Source organism: Orbicella franksi, chromosome 11 (assembly GCF_964199315.1).
Source record: "Orbicella franksi chromosome 11, jaOrbFran1.1, whole genome shotgun sequence".
Taxonomy (NCBI): domain Eukaryota; kingdom Metazoa; phylum Cnidaria; class Anthozoa; order Scleractinia; family Merulinidae; genus Orbicella; species Orbicella franksi.
In genome coordinates, this window is record NC_138155.1 from 19340554 (window position 1) to 19359510 (window position 18957).

At 38.0% G+C, this 18957-nt stretch overlaps 1 protein-coding gene across 2 annotated transcripts; it reads left to right on the plus strand.

Moving 5' to 3' along the window:
- The first annotated feature begins 12386 nt into the window (after nt 1-12386).
- LOC145503254 (melanocyte-stimulating hormone receptor-like) lies at nt 12387-18307 on the plus strand. Of its 2 annotated transcripts, XM_081482747.1 has the most exons (3): nt 12387-12465; nt 12646-12700; nt 15094-18307. In XM_081482747.1, exon 3 carries the CDS (start codon nt 15213-15215, stop codon nt 16134-16136), a length of 924 nt encoding a protein of 307 aa, XP_081338873.1. In that variant the 5' UTR covers nt 12387-12465; nt 12646-12700; nt 15094-15212; the 3' UTR covers nt 16137-18307. The 2 variants fall into 2 exon arrangements, with proteins under 2 accessions (XP_081338873.1, XP_081338872.1); XM_081482746.1 differs by having other exon boundaries at nt 12646-18307.
- The last annotated feature ends 650 nt before the right edge of the window (nt 18308-18957 follow it).

The window sequence follows — 18957 nt, forward strand, 5'->3', positions numbered from 1 at the left end:
TATTTGCAGTGCTGGAAAAGAGTTTAAGTTTTATTTCCGGATCGTGTTCTTCAATCATAGCCGCGCATTCATTCGGCGGAAAGATCTGCTCCAGTTAAATACTTTCACATGTGATCCACGCCGGGCAAAAACTGAATGCCAACAGATCTTTCTTGAACAATGAAGAATAAAGACTGAGAGACTTGCAGTAAGAAATCAGAAAGGCTATCAAGCTTCACATACAAAAGTGCGAAAATGGGTGTATGGACGTACTTGGAAAAATTGAATACACCGTCGGTTCATAGAGCTGGCCCTTTTCACGTTTTACGATGTCGTGCAATCATAAAACTATAGAGTTATAAATAGCTCTTCGTAAGGATCACAAGAATGAAGCCAAGCCGATAATTAATTATAGAGTCTATACTCTAGACTGTGTATAATTTGGAATCGACAATAAAACTGATTCAACACTATACCATGTGGCACATTGGGGGTGAGTGTTCGCTAAATTAACAAATTGTGTGCTTGAGTTGAGGTAATCCTTTCAAATAATTCATGTTCATTTGGCTACAAACATTGAGAGAAATAGAGTAGAATTTTGAAATTCACGCTGTTAGACTAGTATATCTCTGAAGTGTTATTAGCCCCGGTGTAAGACTGATAAGTTGACAGATTCGCTTCCCGCTTCCTAAATTAGTTTATTTTCTTTAATGTGGTTATTATACCACCAGGGGTTCAATATACATAAAACCACAAGCGTCAAAACAAAGTGAAGAATGCGATATTAATTAAAAGCGTTCCCTTCTTTAATATGTTCCTGTTAATTGCTCTGTGTATACCTCGTTATTAGTTGGCTTTTTGCGGCTTTTTTTTTAGGTCACCACAAAATCGGAGAAGACTTAAATACTTCACTGTGAGCTTTGTCTCCGGGCGTGATAAGTTGCTGGCCGCGGCTTACACTGAAGCCAAACGGACTTATTATTCAGTTCATGAACTGATATCCGGACCTATACAGTACTTATTATTCACCACATTAAGATTTCATGACTTTTATGTTTTAGCCAAGATTTACTCGAAGCACAGCAAGATAACATCTGTCAATGTTTGTGTAAGACTCCACGTGAATCTGTCAGCTAGTTTTGAAAAAATAAAACATAAAGTGATAAATTATTTCCTTTCGGGATTATTGTTTACGCGATCGGTATAATAATAAGTCACTTTGTTCATTTCAATGGCCTCCTTATGCTCTGGTAATGCATCAGTCAATTCCAGCAGTGCCCATCCCCCCTCCCCCCCGGGCAACCGCGGGGCATTTGCTCACGTTGTCAGTCCCGGGGGTGGGGCATCCGCAATTTTATCGCTGCCCGGGGGCTGGGCATTTGCGTACCCCGGGGCGACCCCCGGGCATTCGACACACGTGTTTTGGAAAGTGCCATGGATGAGTTCATCGGGAAAGACGAGGCGTTTGTTGAACAATAGCTTGTTCGTCAGGGACTAGAGAAACTTGCAGATGTTTTTAAAGTTATGTTTTCTCAATTTTATATATTTCTTCATTACTTGTAAGCATATAAATACAAGCGACAAGGTGAACTATATTTTGTTTATCACAAAACAATCACTGACGTGAACACGACTATTTCGCATTTCGCATTCAAACCTAGCCTAGCATTTTTAAATTCATGAAAGTGGAGTTAAAATACGTAAGGTTTGCGAATTCAAATGATGCGATCTTCAAGACAGATCCTGCGAACTTAAAATGCAATGCATCTTCATTTAAAATGTCTTGATTCTTCACAGAAAAAGTAGCCTGCGAATGCCGTCCGCCGCAATCCCAGCTATCCTCTAGCAAACTGTTTAAAACAAATATAAAGAAATAAATATAATCAGAATCAACTAACACGTACTGTTGTCCTTGAAGTCTAGCCGTTGCATTAAAATACTGAACAGTTGACCGTTTTATTTACTGATTAATTAAAAAACTGCGGAGGTGTTGGAAGGCGACAATCCCGGGGGGGGGGGGCATTTGCCCTCGTTCTTCGTCACACCCCGGGGCATTTAGACAGCTTATGTGTCCCCATCCCGGGGAATTTGCCCATTTTTAAAAAAAAAATGCTAATGCCCGGGGGTTAGCCCGGGCCGGGGGGGGGGATGGGCACTGCTCGAATTGACTGATGCATAAAGTTCAAGTTGCTCAGATCTCCAATCTTTAAGCACGGAAACCGCTCGGCTGCAAGGAAAGATCGGTCAGTGAAATCTCGTTGTTGAGCCTGTAGACTGAAAAAAAATTAGAATTGAAAAAAGAATTTGAACACAGCTGCAAGTCAGCACGTATTACAGACACGTTTGTCGACAGATACGGAAAAATATGAATTTCGGCAAATCTAGTATTTCCAGAGGAATGTTTAAAAAATCACCGTTAATGACTCTTTGGAAAACTCGTTACGAGAAAATAAAGGCGACTTCCTAAGTTGAGTTCCACTACTCTGTACCCATATTCGTAAAATGCCGGAATCAGTGGAACCACGATTTAACGAACCTCTTTGGAACGAAGTCCTCGGTATGACGAACGATATTCCTCGCCCCAGCAATAGTAAAATAAAATACATGGAAAAGAACCTTGATACAACGAAACCTCGTTATAGGCCGTTATAACGAACATATTTTGCCAGTCCCTTGCCCCTTCGTTATATCTAGGTTCCACTTTATGTTTTTTTTTTTTTTTTTTTTTTTTTTTCCATTAGGCTTATGAGTATTCAGTCCACTGCATTGTTAAGGACGTCTAAAATTTAATCAGCGCAACGTTTCAGAACTTTACGAATTAAAATGGCAGATATACCTCTTGTTTGGAACGAATTCTGTTCTCACTGACTCGTGGTTTAGTTAATTAACTTAAGTGAATTTTTTCGTACACGTTTCGTAAGTAGATGTTTGCCGTCGAGGGAGAAAAGGTCAATAGTTACTTTTCCCAATCAGATTAATTTCAAAATACCGCCTCTTCAAAATAACACTACGGTTTAGGGCGTCGAGTTAATTACCACATTTATTTCCTTTTTTCTGCACGTCCCAATGCCTGTGGTCCCTGCTTTCACTCGTTTATTGAATCAGCCATTATCTATCGCAAAGGGCAAATCTAAAAATAAAAGAGCACGAACTCGATCCTAAATAGAAAATGTTACAATCTCTTTTTCTTATCAAGGTATGTTTCGTAAGGTATTTTTCGGTTTTTTATAGATGAGCATCTCTAGTCCCCGGTTTCACGTAGGGGCCAAACCACCCCTCAAATGTTTCATCAGTTGTTGGATATTTCACATTATTTCGCATTACTTAAAAAGTATTGACTCTTTCTACACCAAACTTGGCAGAGGAGTAGGAGACCTATTGCCAATTATATTTACGTGAAAAATGTCAGTAAATGTCAAAGTTGTGACGGCACAGTGATGACGTCATGTTTCTTGCCACTTTTGAAGTTTTTAATAGCATATTTTTTACAATGTGTTCGAAAGAGCACATCAAGGGGAGTTGAAACCTGAAAAAAATTTTGTCCATATCACAAAAATTAAATGAAATATGGCACTTTTAAATATGAAAAATAACTCTGCAAAATATGGAGTCCCCCCCTTGAGAAAAATCCCCAAATTGGAGCCGTAATTTTGTTCCAGCAAATGCAGCTATGTTGCACATGTGATGTGCCAGATGACTAAAGCAAAAATAAAGAAGAAAATCGGAATAAAAAATTATCCCTCTAGTGTTATTGCGTTAAAATAAGTTTTGTTACGTCATAACCTGTGACGTCACCCGTTTTTTAACTGTTAATACTATCCTAACAAAGCCGAAAATCAAATTTCTAAAACCATACGATTTTTGACAACATCAAGCTTTCTATTTTTCTAGATTATTAGCCTTCCTAGAAAAAAAACTGAAAAAAATAAACCAGAGAGACTAACTTAAGAAGGGCAGTATGGTTAAGCAAATTCCGGGGGATACAGCACAAAAATATTTAATTTACCATATCTCAAAAAATAATCATCATAGCAAAAAGCGGTTTCCGGCATTTTACTCCTTAAGTCAAGGCCTTTCCAATGATATCATCTTTACATCAGATTTTACAAAAAATTATAGTACGTTTTGGTGACGTCATCAATTATGACGTCATAATCTGACATTTTGTCACAACTTCCAAATTAAAATAAACTGGAGAACAAAGAAAGTTCATCTGCGAAACTTGGTTCAGAAATATATAAACCAAGCAAATATAACCTTTATGAAACATTAGGGGGGTGGTTTGGCCCCTACGTGAACAGACTGTCGAGGTAATCACACACAGTTAAGTTAAAGTGCAGCTGAAAGAAATAGTAACACGTAACCTGTAGAAGTATGATGACAATCCAGTGGCTTTAGCGAAAAGCCAAGAGGTACCAATAAAAACGCGTACGCGTACCAATAAAAACGCAAAGTCACGACATTTGTGAACCTTATCCCCACAGTCAGAGCAAGTAACCTGTCTACACTTATTGCAGTTTGCAGAGACCGGCACTTAGCAAAAACCTGCACCTGTTACACGAAGCAGGAACCCTGAATACCTAAGGGTGTAATAACGTACAATGTAAAGAGTCTGCTGGCCATGCAGGCATTAAGGTGGAATAAATGTAGAGAGGTCTCACACAGAGGTCGGTGTTCCTGAGAGATTGAATCAGACGTTTCGACGGCGAATGAAGAGACGACACCTTTTGAAGAGCAACAATCACAACACAATCGAAACATTTCCCAGAAATATAGTTATTGATGTAAGAATATTAAATGCTAAACGAGATATCTGTCGATGAAATTCATTTATTCCCTGTCTGCAGAGTGACTCTTCAATCCTGATGTGGGTTTCGTCTTCACCTACCATATGTTGGTCATTTTCGTCGTAAGAAATGTCCGCTTGTCGAGATCTATCAGAAAGGTAAAATCTGTCTAGAATCTAATTGGTTTAATTATGAGGGCTACAGTATTTAAATTAGCTGAGAATAGCCTTCAAATTCGCATAACATTGCATTGCAATGTAAGCCAGCATAGATGCGAGGCAATTTTGGGTAATTTTGTTGTTTCTGCTCAAAATTGCCTCGCATCCACAAGCACGTTGGATTACATTGCATCGCAAATGAGAAAGCAGAAAGTTGATCATGAAAAGGGCTATTTTACAGAGTAATTACTTCAATTAAGTTTTTCCAGTTAAGATTAAGGCGTGTTTAAGCACATCACTCTACTCCAAAAAAAGTAAAAGGTAAAGTCTGCATACAAGCCAAGTGGCCCATCACACCGGCGCCTATTTCCTGTTTCCATCATAGCATGAAACAACCAAAAGTATTTCGTTATATAGGCTGCAAAAGACAAGATCCTTCGTGTACCAGCGACATTTTCGTTTGCGGTCTCTTGCATCATTATATTTTATATAATAATACCTTTTCTTCCGCATATCATGATGTAAACCGTGCCATCTCCTTGAAAAATGAACTTTGCTTTAAAACATGCTGCTCACGTCAAGGTGTCAGGTGCGGGAAAATTAGTACAACAACAATTTGTGGAACTAATGGCTTTAGGCTGTACTTATCGGAAGAAAATTCATATTGTTTAAACGGTATAGTCTTTGAACATTCCTCTTTTTTATCTGGCTTTAATTTGATTCATTCAAGTTAATAAATTTTTGAAATTAGAAGCAGATATATCCAGTTAAAATTTTCGTTTATTCTTTTTTGCGTTCTAGTTATGGTCATTAAGAGCAGAATTCCAATTTCCATCAAATTTAAGGCACACTATACTTTCTGCCTTGATAGGTTTTCCTCCCTATTTTCCTGTCCACTAGGCATTCGGCACTTCATGTTATATTTAGTAGACCACTAATGTATACATCTCTTATACTCATCTCAATATTCTTTGAAATGGGTGGAACTGATTCATTTGAAACAAAACCTTTGCCAATTTTCTTCATATTGGGACCATTTTAACAAATTCAAGAAAGGCAATTACAAACAAACGATAACGGACCTCTTAGAATCTATCACTATTATGGCCTGTTTAGTCATGCAGAGTCATGATTATAGACTGAACAGTAAACGACGATACCGACAACCAGTTCCTTTTTCAACAAAATAATGCACTGGGGGGAATATATTAAAACAGAAGATAAACGACCACTTAGTGTCTATTTACGCTGAAGAGACAAACAGCTGAAGCATATCGTTTTATCATCTGGATCTCAATATTTGCTATTGAGTCTCTGTTGAGTCTTCTCCCGGGATTCTTATTTTTGAGATCGGCAGAAATGATTCCCCGAGGTAGTTGTTGGGGACGGTATTCAAAGAGTATTTAGTTTACTGGAAAAGCTAAAAAGTGACACGGAAATGCCAGAGAATAGGAGGCAACGTATTCCTCTGATCGCATCTTTTGATCATAGGAATCGAACCCCAAAGACGATGAGTCGGAATGTCACCGAAAGCGTGGATTAATTTTACTTCTCTTTTCTTTTATTCCCACGCGTACGGAAATGGCTTCCCGTTCAAATGGCATTGGCTTGTTATATCCAAATACACTGGGTTCTTAGCCACATATTATCTCTAGATCTAGAGCTCGACCTGTTGATTTCGCTTTGTCTCCAGCATATTTTTGCTTTTTGTTAAATCAAATTTTGAAATCACTGGTTATCCTTGCAATCTGATTCGCTCTCGGCGGTGCGATTTATACGCGAATCACAATTTTTCTGCAAATCGCATCTTTTTCTCAGCCAATGACAAAGGGACAGATTTCATGGTTAGTTTAAGTTTAAAGTAACCAATAAAATTTCTGGAAAATGAAAGACAAAAAGCCATTGTGTGGTGAATTTTTCAACTATTATTGCCAAAACTTTAAATTTGATGTTGTTGTTGTTGTTTTTAAATTTACAGTTTCTGAATGACGATTATGAGCTGCTTCAGGCTGGCGACTTACTTTAAGGGAAGTTTCCAACTTTCAGTGTCCATTTTGATGAATATTTTGCCGATTTTTTCCGAGTCAACATCTGCTCAAAATCCGTATGATACCGAGTCCAAAAAAACATAAACAAGTGAAAACCACACAACAACAAATTCAGAGCCATCTCAAGAAGATAGATGTTTCCGGGTCTTCGGTGGTTTCAACCGAAATAATACAGGAGCTCAAATCTGTCGCTGTGAATAAACATGTATAGTCAAAATACGCTCTGCTCCACAAAACAGTGAATGAACAAACGTCTTCCGAAGCTGGTGCCAGTCCCGCCATCTTGAAAATATCTTGAAACAAATGGCACCGCAAGAGCTTGACAAGGTCCTGAGTATTAAGTTCTACGCTGAGGTCACAAAAAGAAACGGAGATTGTAACGAGCTCGAATCCCTTATGCAGAGTGCTCAGAGTACTCATGCAGAGTGCCACTGAACAGTATTTAAAAGAGAAGAACTATCCACTGGGCACCGTGCACTCGAGGGAGTTTCACAACTCAAAAGAAATCCATCGCAGAACTACACAGGCTGCAAAGTCAACGGGAAGCCTCAGCCTCAACCACAGAAGGAAGGGAGGCCTTCCATCATTGATTCAGGCGACGAGAATTGAATTTTATGAATGAAGTAGACTGTTTTTGTCCTGAGAACTGCTTGTTCCCTTGTTATGCTCGAATCAATTTTCAGTCACATGACATCGTTTTGTATACTAAATGAGATGTAAAGGCGTTTCCGGTTCCGCTATATTTAACAAACCGGCTACTGGAACAATACACAAAAAATCTAAAACTTAAGGCAATAACATTTTGCGATTTCAACTGAAATGGATCTAATAAAGTGGCAATTGAACTGAGTGGAGTGCAATTTTGGACTGAAATCATACTTGTGATTTGAAATCGAGCGTATGATTTTAGATCAAATTGCACTCAATCCACTCAGCTCAATTACCATTATTTATCAAACTCATCGGTGACCACGATTATTTATTGCTGTAGTATCAATTAAGAATGTAAGAAAAACAGTGTACGATACGATCAGGCAGCTTGGGTGTTTGACGAGTAACATGGGTCTTGGAAAGTAAAACACTTTGTTAACAACATGTAATTAATTCTGAAGAGCGGCATTATTCGATAGAATAGGGAATAACCTTGGTACACGTCTAACAACATAGTGACTACAAGTAAAGTATATAGAGTTCTGCTAAAGAAAAGATGTGAAGCTACTTTCTCGCAATATAGTACATTACTGTCTTTTTTTTGTAATAAGTATATCTTTACACTTCTTCTAAGAACAATTTTTGTAATGTCGTATTTAAGAGGCCCTACGCCTAAGAAACGACCGATGATTTCCGGCTAAAAAATAAAATCGGCCGATTTTTATCTCCCAAGTATAGGTTACCGAATACTATTTTAAAATGAATTTCTTTTGTTTCAGTTTCGCTTTAAACCAAAAATATCGAGCCGCAAACTTTTTCCGCCTGATAGCAGCAAAATCAGGCCGAAAATAAGGCCCCGCTAAAAACTGTTCGGAAATTACTATCGCAACGCAAAATAATGAGAAAACTACACAGTGTTGAAGAAAAAGGCCTTTTAATGCAATATCATTCGATAAACATCTAAAAACTGCCGAAGCGATTAAAAAATAAAGTTTCAAATATTGCATACTAAATTAGATGGAACGTTGGAGCTGATTTTAAAATAATTATTTCTCAAAAGTTCAACGCTTTTGAAAGCAGTCACAGTGATGAATCAGACATTGGAGGGATATACATCACGTTTCTGAAAAAACATTTTTCGGCCAAAGTATATTGACCTTGTACAAAGCGTTCAAAGTTACCGTGTTTACCGTTATCCTGCTACTTGGGCGAAACACTCCTCTTTTGCCAATACGGCCGTGGATAGCGTGGTAAACGCCACTTTAAACCTTGCTAGGCATTCGAAGACCATCCTGAGTAGAAGGACGTAGAATTAAAAGAGAAAGGAAGATGAAAAATACGTAGAAAAAGAAAATAACTCGAAATTACCATCTGCTAACGAAAGTTGAATCTGGGAAATGTCGTTGCGTGACAGCGGCCATTGACGTCATTTGTCACGTCAAGTCGCAAGAGCGTGGGAAAACGAGTCTGCAATGTCCTTCGGGCGGTCAGCGGCTAGGGATGCAGTCGTGACCCCATAACTCAGATCACGCTGCGGCCAAAACGGTGTGGCGGTTGGGGAAGTTTTTCTTTTTGAGTGACCATCATTTGTGAAAAATAACATAACATTGCTCCACTAAACGTTTTCTGGCCGGGAAAAATTGTTTTCCTATTTGTGTATTTGTTTGGATTCCGCCGCTGTGTAGACAAAGACGTCAATGGCCGCTGTCACGCGACGACATTTTCCAGATTCAACTTTCGTTAGCAGATGGTAATTTCGAGTTATTTTCTTTTTCTACGTATTTTTCATCTTCCTTTCTCTTTTAATTCTACGCCCTTCTACTTAGGATGGTCTTGGAATGCCTAGCAAGGTTTAAAGTGTCGTTTACCACGCTATCCACGGCCGTATTGGCAAAAGAGAAGTGTTTCGCCCAAGTAGCAGGATAACGGTAAACACGGTAACTTTGAACGCTTTGTATAAGGTCAATATACTTTGGCCGAAAAATGTTTTTCCAGAAACGTGATGTGTATCCCTCCAATGTCTGATTCATCACTGTGACTGCTTTCAAAAGCGTTGAACTTTTGAGAAATAATTATTTTAAAATCAGCTCCAACGTTCCATCTAATTTAGTATGCAATATTTGAAACTTTATTTTTTAATCGCTTCGGCAGTTTTTAGATGTTTATCGAATGATATTGCACTAAAAGGCCTTTTTCTTCAACACTGTGTAGTTTTCTCATTATTTTGCGTTGCGATAGTAATTTCCGAACAGTTTTTAGCGGGGCCTTATTTTCGGCCTGATTTTGCTGCTATCAGACGGAAAAAGTTTGCGGCTCGATATTTTTGGTTTAAAGCGAAACTGAAACAAAAGAAATTCATTTTTAAATAGTATTCGGTAACCTCTACTTGGGAGATAAAAATCGGCCGATTTTATTTTTTAGCCGGAAATCATCGGTCGTTTCTTAGGCGCAGGGCCTCTTAACTGTGGGATTCAAAAGAAGGATAACAATTAAGGAACACGCTACTAACTCTGTATTTTACTTTACTGAATAGACACATCGCTTCCTAGCCTGATAATTAAACCTGGGATCAAATTTAGCATATGTCGAAAAGAGAAAACAACCTATGCTTTGTTTCGGAAGCAAAGAGCAACTTAGCTAAGCTGGGTTTATTGTTTCTAGTTTGCATCTCCACTCTCGGTCTACAATCGCATAGTCACAAAGTTTTGCTTTACTCTGCCTCTGAACACCTGCTGTGTTACTTGATCATAAGTGTACCGCCAGTTTTGGGTGAATTATGGGTTTGTGCGTCACACCAACGCAAATAAACCTTTATCTTCAGCTTGTTACGTACAATAAGTTGTGAATTTTCTAAGAAAAGCCCAGCTGAGATGCGTATTGTTCATATTTCAGTCTACGATGATTAGTCATTTAATCAGATATAATGATGGATGATAATGTGTCTCTAAGTGGCCCTTTATCTTCTGTTGAAATATATTCCTCTTACATGAACAAGGTATCTATATCGTCGATTACTGGTCAGTGTTTGCTCATGACTCTGCATGGCTCTGCATGAACAATCGATATCAGTAGTCACGATAGATTCTCACAGGTCCATCAGAGTCGTTCTTGTGCTATCCCTTTTCTTGAATTTGTTAAAACGACCAAAAGGATTCGTTAAGGATATTGAGATGAGCAAGTAAATTATGCATTTGTGGTCCTGCAATTAAGTGTGGAATGCACTAGGGCCGAAACATGTCAAAGCAGAAGGTACTACGTGCCTTGATTTTGATGCAAATCGCAATTCTGCTCTTAATGGCCTTAGCTAGAAGACAAATGAGGAAAAAATGAAAAAAAAAAAAAAATCAATTTAGCTAAAGCTTGTAATTGAACTTAACTTTGGAGGGCTTATCAAACATAGAAAGTTTTCTTTTTATCACCACATCTTGAGTTATGAAATTATAATGAATTATTTTTCCTCAGCTTTGCTGCAAAACAAAGTACAACGACAACAAAACGCATTTATACTTGAGGCAGCTTGATCAAGGTGGAAAAAGTTTGTAGTGCCTGAAGTTTGGGCTTGAATGAAATTATGTATCCGAATGGAAGTAGCGTTCTTCGTATGGTTTTCTGATTCAATTAAATTTGAAATGTCTATTGACTTGAATGAATGACTGAGGTAAAAGAGGAAAACAAGTTTATAAAGAATAGTTCGGACGCCAATGACCGACTGGAAATAACTGTTGATGTTTATTTTTTTAATCTTTTTTTTCTTTTTTTTTTTTTTTTTTCATGTTATTAAATTCGAAATATCTATTCACTTAAATGAATGGGGTAAAAGTGGAAAGATTTCAAATGAGAATACCAATGACAAATAAACATAGAAAGAACTAATTAGCCTCCTCACAACAACACATTAAAAAAACAAAACAAAGGATTATAGTTAAATAAGACTGCTTTGAAGCAAATCTGAATTCTGTAAAGTCATATCAACATTTACTGCATGATAAACAGAAAAAAAGGATGCGTTGACGCTTCTTAACAGAAATGAATTATCAACCTGACAATGATGATATTGATCTAAAATCGCACCAGATAGATCCACGGAAATGTCGAACATTTCAACCTAAAGTAATCAGGTCCAGCAAGGGTCGGGAGTCGAATTTCCTGTTTTAGAAGCTTAAACGCTCTTTGTTCGTAGCTTTTATCAGAAACTCAGGACCTTGACACTGAAGACATCTTTTAAGTAATCAAAATAGACATAGGGGAAATGTTTTCCGTTCTTAAGAAATGCCGAGGAAAACTGGACTGTCTTATTCAAGAAATGCTATTTATTCGTGAACGGAAACCGAAGTTAAACACGCAGTCAGACTCAATACGTGCAAAAGTATTTATTTAAACATATACCGCATGCACTGTCACATCAAACACCAATGACAACGAAACACTTATTATTGTAATGTACTCTATCCATTCACCTTAATTTGTATTTAATCTCGAAACTATAGCTTACACTTCTACTTGATAATGGCGTCACGGCAAGATGACTTTGAAACGTCTTAGTTTTATTCTTTTAATATTTATTATCATATGTATTTCGAAATGTTCTCTTATCAAATCGAGATATTGGTCAATATATTTGTTCACTTTTTTATGTTCACGGAAATGGAATTTCAAATTTGGCAATTAATCACACTTCAAGGTGACCGGAATCAACGTGTATAAATTGCAAGGCTTTCACGAACTGAAGCGTAGTCATAAGCAGCAGTTGTGAAGAGTTCATCAAAGTTGAGAAGACTGCATTTGCAGTGCTGAAAGCGGTCTCCAGAAGATCAGATAACTTTATCTAATTCGATCGCTTAGGTATGTAATTGAAAGAAAAGCAAATGAGAATGTAGGAAATTATAGACTGTTATTGTGGCCTACACCCTGAATCTGTTGGCAAGACTTCTCATATCATTGTTTCAGTTCTTTTACATGAGTTTTTTTTGAAAAACATATTTAGTATGCTTTATTCTTCCTATTCTTAAAATTATTCCACAGCAGCTTGCAAGCTCAGTTAAAAAGCTTTGTTACATAACTGAATCAAGAAGAAAAGGTAACTACAGTACATGAATAATGCATGGCAACTCACTAAAAGATTTCATCTTCTGATATAATATAATACTGCACGACCTAGAGTCACTGAAAACGTGTAGCAGAAGCAAAATTATTTAGGCAAACATAAAGTTTGGGAAGAGAATGTCTTGCATCTTAATCCTAAGGTTACGGTAGACCTTCGGGAGAGTCTCTGACGAAATCTTTCGTACTCGCGTCGCTTTTGAAAAGAAGTGTGAAAAGAATATATCACTGTAAAGCCAATCAGATGTAGAATGAGAAAAAAAAAAAAGATTTTTGAAGATTTCATTTATTGATTAGCGCACGCAAGAGTTACCTGGATACGATGTACAAGCTACGTCATGCCAATCTGCGGATGACCGACTACAAAAAGTGCGTGAGGCTTTTTCGATTTTCCTTTTGGTTAATGAAAAATATCTATATTGGATTAGATGAATATGATATTAGTTAACCGATCTTCGTGACATGAGAAGGCCTTAGAGAGGCCTGAAATACCAAAAAAACCACACACTTTGGTGCATTGATAACCGAAAAACATTTTGGCCAACCTTGTTAAAAATCTACCCGAATCTACATAAAACCAATTGAAAGGCTGACCGGACGGCTGAAAAGGGTAAATTTAATGCCCAATATTTCGGTTAGACAGGACTAACCTTCTTCAGGGCCGGGGCTACACTGAAGCTAAGTAGATATGGATAAAACAGTTACAAAAGTTGAAATGATACTACAGGAAATATGTGACATGGTTCGTTGACAAAAAATAGGGAAAAAGGAAACGTGCGCTAAAGCGAATGCATAAAAAATAAATAGATTAAATTTCGTCCGACCTGTTTAACCCAGAAGGGTTAAGGGTCTTGCTCTTGGAGATAAAAATACTTCTCTTGCCTTGCGAATAGCCTCAGTTTCATTTTTTTGTTAGTCCCTATTTGAGTTGATGATTTCGAAAGGAACGAATTCTATGTTGTGCATACAGTGGGCAGGAAGGGTAAAGTGATCTGTAACGGCGGTGGGTTGGTCAACGTGTCGTTGTGTGATGGCTTTTTTCGATTGCGCGTCTGTGCTCACCAAATCTGTCGCTGAAACGACGTTTAGTCTCGCCTATGTACTGAGCATTGCATTTGTCGCCCTGTATCATATAGACGAGATTAGAAGAAGAGCAGGAGATGTGATTTTGTATACGTCTTTGTTCGTTGGTAGAGAAAAAAGTATAAGACGTAGTTCCCTCTGTAAAATCTGCATACCCTATTAATTCGCTTGCGGCAAAAAGGTGGAGGACCCGACTACGAAACTAGCAACCAAAATCGATCAACCACCCATCCGAAACAAAACTTGGAAACTGCTATAAACTTACTAGGGTGAGTTTTACTGGATTACCATACTTACAACCTTTTTGGAGGCCACAGGTTGGTCGAAGAATGAGCCTTTGAATTGTTGCTGGTGGTGAGTTCCTTCTTAAGTTGTTGCTTTCATGGAACGATCCTTCGTCTTTCCTCGTTTTCTTCGGCACGAGTTTCTTACCAGCTGTTATCCAAATTGTCTTCTGTCTTAATAATGAACTCAGAGCAATCTCTTTTTGCAGACGTCTTCTCCACAATTAACTGATCTTTCTTTTAAACGAAAAAGCAGTTGTAATTCTTTCAATGTGAACAATGTAATTGAAATTCCAATGTGTATTTATTCACGGAAAATCCACAGGGGGTCTCATATTTTTAAATTTGGATTATAACACCATGAGCTGATTATTAAATCTTCCCCAAAATTGATTTCTTTTTTCTAGATATCTCGCGATCATTTAGCAATTTAAAGTAATCTTTTACCAGACTTTAAATCAATCTTTTAGCTATGCAATGAGCGAAGAAAAAAAAAATACAACATTTGTCCCCTGAATGTCGACGTCTACAGTAATCTTTACCGGGAAACAACTGTAGTAATTTCTCAGTAAACTTCTTCTCCAACGAAAATGACTCAGACAAGCAAACTAATTAAAATCAGATTCTGCCGTTCTGAGAGATTCTCACTGATCAATTTTTCGGATGAAAATTGCAAAGGCAGCCGATGACGGAAAGCTCAACGGATTTATAGAAACTAAATAGTTAAAGAATAGTTTATGGCTTGTATAGTAAAATTATTCGCCTTTTTTTCAACACTAGCATATTGCTGTATGTGAGTCCACGCTCTATTACAGAGAAGTGAGGTGTAAGTAAGATGCAAATGTCCGAGCCGGACATTTGTATCTCACTTGCAAATGTTACAATGACATATCTGCATCTTACAATCAGATGCCGTTGTTAACACCAAAGGCATCTCATTGTTAGTTGTCTAGGAGAGATATTTCTGTAGTTAACTAAAAAGTATGTACATTTTCTTTTTCAGGAAATCAGAAGAAACTGTGTCGTCTGATGTAGGAGTCCTCACCTGACGCAAGAATTCTCGCCCCGGAGATGAGAGAATTTTGTTAACACAGAGAGGAGGAAATCTTATCGAGACAAAACATGATGAATTCTACTGAAATTGGAAAATGCACCACAATTCAAGAGCTCTGTTGCTTGGCAAGCCTTAAGGAGCCACATCGAACGATTACTTCAGCATTAAATATTCTCCTTTCCACCATTGCTTTAATGGGGAATGTTCTGATTTTTGTTGCCCTTCAAAAGGTCTCTTCCCTTCATCCGCCATCAAAACTTCTGTTAGGTTGCCTGGCGACCACTGATCTCTGCGTGGGCCTAATTTCACAGCCTCTCTTTGTAACCTTTATTTTGGCACCAGAACATTCCAAACTTTGCTACTATACTAGCATATCTTCAAATACATTAGGGTACATTTTCTGTGGGGTGTCATTTCTAATAATAACGGCAATAAGTGTAGATAGGCTTCTCGCCCTGATGTTGGGGTTAAGATACAGGCAAGTGGTAACTTTGAGGCGAGTATGGGTCCTAGTATTCTTATTTTGGATTTTTACCACTGTCTTTTCAGTCACAGTGCTCTACGAGCGTCGCATGGCTGAAATGATTCTTTCCGTAATAATGCCATCATGTCTATTAACCTCCATATTTTGCTACTCGAAGATTTATCTTACACTTCACCGTCGCCAAGCTCAGGTCAAGATTAGTACGTCCCAAGGACAACCAAATGAAGCACGAATTCCACTGAATATAGTACGATACAGAAAGACCGTCTCCAGTGCTTTGTGGATACAAATGACTCTACTTGCCTGTTATCTGCCTCTTGGTATTGTAACAGGTTTACGTGGCGTGCTTGGATCACACTCGCCATCTTTTCACCAAGCTCATGCTGTAGCGATTACCCTTCTTTTGTTGAACTCCACTTTGAATCCATTCCTGTACTGTTGGAAAATAAGAGACGTGAGGCGAGGAGTGAAGGACACCATCAAGAAGTTGAACTGTTTCACGGGTTAGCTTTCTTGATCGCTGATTACCATCAGGACTCATTTATCTGTCAAGCAAACACTTCTTACGGGTCGGAACAAGCATTTTTCTGACTGACACCAAAAATGCTCTAAATACAGCTATCAGTTACAGGTTAACCCTGGAGGTAGAAATCGAGACAAAAGAGAAAAGTCAATTAACACTTTCAGAATAGCATAACTTAACCAGAAAAGGGTGGGAGGGGGGTAATCTAACCCGTCTAACTGCGGTCCGGGTGAGGGTATGAGTTAGCATGTACCTACGAGAGTAAACCCCTTGCCTGCGCTTATTTTAAACTTTTCTGACTCAAAGAACATTCAAGATATAGTGGTTAAGCTTTTCTTACTCTTTTTAAAAAGTAGCGAAAAACGTTCTACGAGATCTTGGAATTGCCCAGAAATTGTACCATGTAAATGTTAAGTTTATTATATGCAACTAAAATACAGTTATCATCGGTGCTTTTTCTCCAAACATTTATTTAGAGTTCCGGCTTTATATATTTATACATGAACAAGCACTTATCCTTGAAAATTGTTCTCTTTCGCTATTAATTAAAACGTGGGTTAATTTCTTTTTTGCATCGATGTTTTGAATATATTCCATTATTCAGCCACTTTAAAATGAGGACTCTATAATCTATATATGACTGTTGTAAGCTTTGTTTTCCATTTTAATCTCATTTTTTATCCCACAAACAGTGCATTGTGCCTGATCACGGATGTTTCTTCTGTGGGTCTCTTGTTTCTTCTGATTGAACAAATAGAGCATATTTTATATGACTTTACCGAACCCATAGGGCTACAATGGTCAACCGATAGATAAGCAAAAGCACCCACATAATTACTTTAATCTGCCAATTATTATAATTTTTCTATTGTTTCTAAAGAAAATGTAAACATTTTACGATGCACTACGTTTAAATGATTATAAATTCGTTCACTCGAAACGATTATACGAAAGTTCTTTTCCATTGGTCAACTCATCCTCTCTGTAAAGGGAGAATTAACAGGAGATTTGATGAGCGAACTCAATGTTAGCTAATGTTTCTTATGCAGTCACAATGGCGGTACGAGAATGGAAACAATAATCTCCCCAAAAATGCAAAACATCCAATAACCTTCATATTTTAATTTTGAAGAGCTTTTTTTTTTTATTTCGCTGTTGACCATAAGATCTCGCAATAGTTGTTTGTTCATCTTGGCAAAAGTTACCCACTCATTCATACATGTCCGTGATAAACAGAGAATTTTCCATGGCAACTTCACGTCCCGATATGGGATAATAAACAAAAGTAGTATAGGGGGAGTCACACAAAAACCGTTTCGCAGAGGGAGCTTTATTTAACCTTATCGCAGCCCCCACCGTCAAGTCCGGCCCTCACATGCTCGGGCCGGTTGAACCTGAGGGCTGCGAAACGGTGAAATTCAGCTCCCTCTTTGAAACAGTATTTGTGTGACTCCCCCTATACTACTTACAACAAAGGAGGGCCCCATATTGTGAAAAGGACTCCTTTGTGAAAAGGTCGGGGATGCTCATCACCTCCCTTAGGAATGTAAATTACGGATTTTGGTCTCACCTTATAAGATGTTCAAGTCGAACCCCAACTATTTTTAGCCGTCAAGGTTATCTTTTAAGGTTGCACTCGAAGATATGATAAAATAAAAACGCTGTCTGCCCGCAGAGATAACATGAATTATCTAACTCCTTGCCTTGAAGGAGAGCATTAGTCCAAAAGTAACGCATGGTTTTTCTTTTGCATCCATTCCGCTGAACAAAATAAGCATGTTTTGGTACTTCGTAGATTGAATAGTGTTTGTCAGTCGATGGTGTTATAAGTCTGGTCAGTTGAAAGTGATTGGTTAGTTTAGCCGCGATGGTATTGACTGAAAGACTCGCATAAAGTTTATTAACAGTATTGGTCGGTTTTTTTGAGTTTCGATCCGTCTTTTGTTTAGTCAATCAAGTCGGGTTTTTTTTGGCCTTTCCCGAACCCATTCCGCTACAGAAGTCTACAAAGGCAAGTCAAAGCATACACAGATATAATTACTTTTTGTTGTCAATTCTATTTGTTTTTCATTCTTTCTAAGGGAATTTGAAACTTTTTTTTTTCATTTACTGATTTCAATTAACTTGTTATACGAAAAGATTATACGAAAGCTCTTTCTCATTGGTGAACTCTTCGGCAGTTCTTCTTTTGTACGGCTCGTTTAAATGTGTTAATATTCTTGTCACTTATCTGATTCTTTGAGCATTCCTCTGCGTCGCATTATGATGACATTTAGTAAGTGACAGGATAGAGTTTTCATTCAGACAGCTTGATCGCACGATTTTACATCTACATCTACATCTACATTTATTAAGTTGATAAAATCTTGGAAGATATCACATCACATTTACCACCGATATGACGCCGAGATCTTCCAAGCTCCGTGGTGTTTCTCTGTAATTCAGTTTTGCGATGAATGGATTTCCCTCCTGAGGCATTTTCAATCTAAACTGTTACAATTTAATTGTAACAGTTCAGATTGAAAACGCCCCAGGAGAATTAGTTGGTTGTGCTGTTGTGTGAATATCTTGTCACTTGGTACCTTCGATGGAGCTGACAAGGGTCTTTCCTTCATTGTCTCAATCCGCCTCTGCCTAAAAGTGTCTAAACAAATCATAGCGCCGAGAGATTCTGATCTAAATAGTTGTGCGCTTCGTTGCTTGTTTTGAAGTTTTTCGACATCTAGCGATGCCAAGGAATAGCGACGTTGCCTAATGTGACGCGCACTGCGAGCTGCTGGCCTATTTCTGCACTTTAACAGCTCCA

What these genes read in the sequence shown, in the direction of transcription:
- LOC145503254 (XM_081482746.1), top strand. Translation starts at nt 15,213, where the DNA reads ATGATGAATTCTACTGAAATTGGAAAATGCACCACAATTCAAGAGCTC.